This window comes from Hylaeus volcanicus, unplaced genomic scaffold, assembly GCF_026283585.1.
Source record: "Hylaeus volcanicus isolate JK05 unplaced genomic scaffold, UHH_iyHylVolc1.0_haploid 12163, whole genome shotgun sequence".
NCBI classification, from domain to species: Eukaryota; Metazoa; Arthropoda; class Insecta; order Hymenoptera; family Colletidae; genus Hylaeus; species Hylaeus volcanicus.
The window spans coordinates 116,396-122,693 of NW_026533121.1; the positions used below are offsets into that span (position 1 = coordinate 116,396).

Here is a 6,298-nt window from a genome sequence, read left to right on the forward strand (position 1 = left end):
TGACATCACACTTGTCTGTAGTGGAAACAGTCCGTTGACTACACAAAACATATTACAAGAAAGTCTTAATAAACTATATAAATGGTCAACAAAAAGTGGGTTCAAATTTTCCAGTAGTAAAACCGAATTTATGATATTTACAAAAAAACGAAAAAGTATCCGAAAGATCAAACTTCATCTAAACGGTACGTATATCAAAGAAGCAATAGAACTAAAAATTCTCGGTTTGAGTTTTGACAAAAGAATGACTTGGGAAGCACACGTATTAAAACACAAAAACGAATGCTCAAAATGATTAAATATTATGAGGATATTAGCAGCCAAAAACTGGGGGGCGAACTACAAAGTATTACTGAACACATATAAATCTGTTGTATTATCCAAACTGGATTATGCGTCAATCATCTACGAATTTCAAGATGCTGCAAGATTATTAAACCCCATCCACAATACAGGACTACGAATAGCACTAGGTGCTTTCCACACTAGTCCAATAGTAAGCCTATTAGCGGAAGGAAAACTGATGCACCTGGATTACAGAAAAATGAAACTGGTAAATAACTATGCATCCAAAATAGCAGCGACACAGAAAAACCCAGTACACAATGATATATTCCTCATTAAAAACAAAAATTTTTTTAATAACGTACAGAAACATAACATTCCTTTTGGAATAAGATTAGACAGAATTCTAGAGAAACTAAATATATCACGTCCACAAATCAATCTAGAATCAACGCAGGTCCCTCAAACAATACTAAACCTAAATAGGCAAAAAAATCAAACAAATTCAACAATAATTATACAAATCCATACTAATGTTAAAAAAAACAACAATGCTTACATAGGAACAATAGCAACAGGAAATAGAAAAATTAAATATCTGTTCCCAAAACAATTTTCAAAAAAGACTTCCGAAATTTATATTATTTTACTAGCATTAGAAGGCACAGGGAGCAATGAAAGAAATACTAACACGCTCTACCAAATTAGCACAGATAACGAAAAGATCCTTCACGAAATCTGCAATCCCTACAACAGGAACTCAATAATCCAAAAATTGCAATATGAACTACATAAAAAAACAAACAACCACGTATCACTTATCAAAAAGCCAAGAAATTCATGTTTGGAAAAAACTGAGTGGTGAGAATCAAAGGAGCAAATTACCGATAGTACTGTACTGGTCTGTTTTAATTTATAGAGTTCTCGCGTAGTGAGCTACGCGTAGCTTGATTCCCCTCGCTTCTCCCTACTCCCAAAAGAAAGAAAGAGAGAGAGAGAGAGAGAGAGAGAGAGAGAGAGAGAGAGAGAGAGAGAGAGAGATGCTGTTTTTTCCTCTTCTTTTGTACAATTACAGTTAGTTACATAAATACATTCACATTGTTCTCGGCATAGACTATCTAAACACACTTCTTAATTTCAACAAAATTCTGAGCGAACCGTTACCGCTTCCATCTACTTTACACTCCGTCCGAAACACTGAGGGACCACTAAATATGGACCTTAGTAATATTGGAATACCAAAGGAAGATGCACAGATTGATATAGCAAAAAGAATTTAAAAAAAATGGAACCAATAGTGTTTAGTGACCAACATACTGATCTTCACGAGTCAAGAGAAAATATACTTTCAAAGGCAATACGAAAGGCAAAACTCCAATTAGCGTGTCTCGTTGACTTACGGGGGTTGCAACCGATCGAAGGCGTGACGCTTCGAGTCGTCTTCGGTTCTCACCTCAACCGAGAAGTCACAAAGTTCGCGACATTCGTGGAGTGAAGATGAATCCGAACAGTAAGATTTTGTGTTTATAACAATTATGTGTCATATAAAGGGTGTATTGTTTAAGTGAGTGCAGCAGGATATTTCTAAAGATGTTGTAGTTATTAATAATCTGTTTCTCTAAAAGTTATTTGGTAGAACGGGCTACATCGTGTAGTAATAATTGTATTCTTGTGGGTGGAGTAATAGAGAAGATCTTGAGGTCAATCTATTTTTTTTAAATGGAATGTTATATTTTTTCGTTCAGAAAATAATAGCAGGCAATGAGACAAGTTCAAGGAGGTGCTACACCATGATATTCAAAGTTCGGTAAAGATGAATCATAGATGGAAAGCACCGAATTTTACATTGTGTTACATAGTGTCGCCTTTCCGCTTTATTGGAAAGGACTTTCATGTACTGGCTGCTCATTTTGATTTCACATCTTTTTCTACTTTCTTGTAATTTTTTATGGGGATCTTCTATTTTTCAATGATAACTCCTTGAGTCCTTCACTTTTTCATGTACTAGGCGTAATTTCTTAATTTTTTTAATGTTTTTTGTCGGATCTCACTTCTTTTTATAAATCATTTATTATATAGAATCTATTTTAAATTTGTAATAATAAAATTGATATTTCTGTAAATTCTGCATAAGAAGTCTAAATTATTATTTTTTTTTTAATTGAATAAAGTGAAATAAAGAGAGAGAGGGGATAACAAAACCAAATATATATAAAGTGTATATCTCTCATAATAGTGTAATAGATATAGTGATATTATATTAAATAACGAATCTTAAAATTGATTTGTAACGCGTAATAATAATAATTGGGACAAGAACTACGCATAAACGGTTACAAAATGGCGCCCGAACAATGAACTCGAATTTAAATTCATAATAGTAAACGTAGAATGAATAATGGAAAACGGACGTTACAGAAAAAGACTACTGAAACGACACGAGACAGGTCGCGTGATAGGAACGAGCAATCGGACGAAATGGACGACTACGTAAATTTCGCGATGCCGAATCTACCAAGATCACCTGTTACGCCGAGCACGGTAAGCAATCAAGGGCAACCGTTAGAATTAGATACAAACACCGTAGATCAAAGAATGCGGGCAAAAACCCTCGGCGAGGTCGCGGAACTGATACGCGAAATAATAAGCAAACAAGACGCGAGCGAAAATCGTTTAATCCAATTCGAGGAGAACGTTATGTCTAAAGTCGACGGGTTTGTAAATCGGGTGTGTGAATCGCTTGTCGAGAAGGTAACGAATGTTCATAGGCAGGTACGGGACGAAATTACGCAGTTTCGCGAACAATTGGCTAACATAGGAACAACAGAAAAAGAAATGGGTCTGTCTCGCCACTCTGATCAACGATTAAATTATCAAACTCTCAGCCAAGCGAACACTATCATACAGAAACCAGGGCCGTCTCAAACGCCCGCGAACGCACAAAAACGCGCGGTAATACCGGATAAAATTCGCGTTGCGGAAATAGACGACGCGAATCCGGGAAACGAATAGAACGTTCTCCAGGAGATGGACTACGTAGGTCCCTGTACGAAGCTCACGGGAACGGGAACTTAATTCAGAGACAAAATCGAACCCGTGGAGCAGGGAGAAAGGACGACGGCGACTGGGCTTGAGGAGGAGTTGGAACGTATAACGCTCCTCCTCCGCGCCCGGGTAAGCGATCTGGAGCGGTTTCATGACCACCACTCCATCGCCGAAGTCCCCGGGCTGTGTGCAGCGTCCTCGGCGTCTTCTCTACCGCGGGCTGCGCCTGGCCCACTCTACCCCTCATGGAGGTAGAGGTTGCGTCTCCGTCGGGCTGTCCGACCGTGCCGCGACCTCCGTCGGCGCGAAGGTGCTCTTCGCGCTGGCCTGCGGGGGGCGGCGGGGCAGCCGTCACAAACGTCCCCCTGCCCCGCTGCCCTCGCCGCCCCCATCACACGGCCTCTGTCTCAGAGACGTAGAGGCTGTGGTTCAGCGGGTCTGCGGCGAGTCGGAGAGAAGACTCATGGCGCGCCTCGGTCTGCCACCGGAGGATGGTGGCCGGTCGAGCGGCGGGGCGGTCGCCTCATGCACCGACCACAGGAGGCGGCGCCACAGGGCCGGCAAGAAACACCGCCGGAGAATGGCTGCCCGCGCGGAGGCGGAGGGGCAGCATGAACGGCGAGAACCGCAGGCCCTGGTGCCTTCGCGTCAGCCGCCGCAGCTACTGCGTCAGCAGCAACGGCAACCGTCAGCGCGGCCTGCGAAGGGTGCCTAGCACCGCGCCCGTCGCAGCCACCCCGACCAAAAGGCCCCCTTCCCGGCCGCCGATACTGGCGGACGCTCACGGATAGTCCTGGACAGAGGCGAGGCAAGGCAAGGACAGAGCCGCCACCGCCACCAAGCCCCGCCAGCCGCTGGCCGTCAAAGGTCCGGCCAAAGCGCCGAAGAGCGCCATTACAAGGGCGGCGCCTCCGGGAAAGTCGCGCACGCCTCGCGCCCCCAAGAGGGCCGCCGTTACATTGACGGTGGCCGAGGGGAGCGTGACGTCCTATTCGGACGTCTGGAGGCTGTGACGGCCGGAGTCCGGTTGGAGGATGCTGGTATAACCGGCATCAACTACCGAAGGGGCCAAACGGGAGCCTCGATCATTGAAGTGCCCGGACCGGAGAGCGCCGTCAAGGCCGACAGGCTGGCAGGCATGCTCGGGGAGTTTTTCCGCGGAACCGACGTCCGGGTGTCGAGGGCGACGAAGTGCGCGGAGATCGGCATCGTCGGATTGGACGAGGGCGCAACGCCGGAAGCCGTGGAGGTAGCTTTGTCCGCTACCGCGGGCAGTGGGGTTGAGGACATAAGGGCCGGCGACGTTCGACGGACCCGCTCAGGCGTTGGCAGCGCCTAGGTCCGCCTGCCGGCCCTTGTCCGCGGCCAAGATCGTGGCAGCCGGGAGGGCGAAGGTGGGGTGTGCCTATGCGACAGTGCAGGCCCTGGATCCACGCCCCTTCAGGTGTTACCGGAACGGTAGGTGCGGAACCGGATCAAGTATCTCGGCCTGGACATCGATAGCCGCTGGCGCTACGAGGGGCACTTCGGCCGCCTGGTCCCACGGGTGGAGAGGGTGGCGACCATGCTTAGTCGCCTCATGCCTAACCTCGGGGGACCGCAGGAGAGAGTGCGCCGCTTCTATGTGGGAGTGGTGCGGGCCATGGCCCTATACGACTGTCCAGTATGGGCCGAAACCCTGGCGAAGTGCCGGCGTACCCGGCGCACACTCCGCCGCATACAGCGGCGGGTGGCTATCAGGGTTGTCAGGGCCTACCGCACCGTATCCACGGAGGCTGCACTGAACCTGGCGGGATCCCTCCACTTTGATCTCCAGGCGGTCGCTGCCGCTGAAGTTTATAGGCGTCGGCGGGAGTACCGCCGGAGTGGCGTGGATCCGCCGGGCGAGGCGGTCGAGGAGTGGAAGCGCCAGTCGCGACGACGCACGCGTGTTGCGTGGTGGTGGGAGCTGCTGGTCAGCCCCGCTGCCCGAAAGCGAGCCGTCGGCGCGGTTCTGGCCAACTTCGACAGTTGGCTTGACGGCGGGCATGGCGGGCTCACCTTCTGGCACACGCAGGTGCTCACCGAGCAAGGTTGCTTTGATGAGTACCTGCACAAAGTGGGTGCGGAGGCGACATCCGAGGGCCACCAATATGGGGCCGTGCTGAACACGGCCCAACACACGGTGGAGGAGTGCCCATCCTTTGCTGGTCAAAGGCGGGCGCTCCAAATGGAGATAGGTTGCGACCTCTCGCTGCCGGCCGTCGTTGCGGCCATGGTCGACTGCGAGAGGTCGTGGAAAGCGGTGGCCTTCTTCTGCGAGGCAGTCATCTCGCAGAAGGAGGCGGACGAGAGGGAGCGGGAGCTTGCCGATGAAGGCGGCGGGCAGCCGCCCCTTCTGCCCATCCCCTCCCTGGTGGAGGGGTCGGTACCGCGGGGCCCAGAGCTTCGTGAGTCGCTCGCCGCCCGCTGCCCGCCCTAATACAGCGCGGCCGGTGCGCGGAAACGGCCTCGCGCGCGCACACATGTCATGGGGTCACAGTCACGATGACCCCGACGTGTTGCGTGCGGAGCCGCGGGGGCCGAGACGGTTAGCGGTAAGGATTCGCCGCCGTCTTCGTGACCGGTCCCAAAGCGGTCGGTGCCGGGGTATGGCCCCCTGGCGCCGACAGAACGGTGTAGGGGGGAATGTTTGGCTCCCCCACACTGAGTAGGGCTCCCTAAAGATCTAGGGGAGCCTGGCCGCGGCGGCCGTGGTGGAGTTCGTAGGGGCGGGGAGGTTCGCTTCCCCGTCCTGGAGAGAGCCTGTGGTCGCTATGTTGCCCGATGTTGGCCATCGGAGGGTTTTAGTCGGTATCCCCGCGGGTGACGTTTTTCGCCTGCGGGGAGTCCCACACTACCCGGCGGAAGTCCCTACATCCGCCGGGTGTGCGTAATGCATTTTCCCCTCGTTATAAAAAAAAGGGGGGACAAAATCGAACCAAAATCG

The 6,298-nt window shown here is 50.4% G+C and overlaps 1 protein-coding gene across 1 annotated transcript; it reads left to right on the top strand.

Annotated features, from left to right (window-relative positions):
• Positions 1–4,972: 4,972 nt before the first annotated feature.
• On the top strand, positions 4,973–5,791 carry LOC128882719 (uncharacterized). The gene has a single exon (XM_054134448.1). It carries the CDS (start codon positions 4,973–4,975, stop codon positions 5,789–5,791), a length of 819 nt encoding a protein of 272 aa, XP_053990423.1.
• The last annotated feature ends 507 nt before the right edge of the window (positions 5,792–6,298 follow it).

What these genes read in the sequence shown, in the direction of transcription:
- LOC128882719 (XM_054134448.1), top strand. Translation starts at nt 4,973, where the DNA reads ATGGCCCTATACGACTGTCCAGTATGGGCCGAAACCCTGGCGAAGTGC.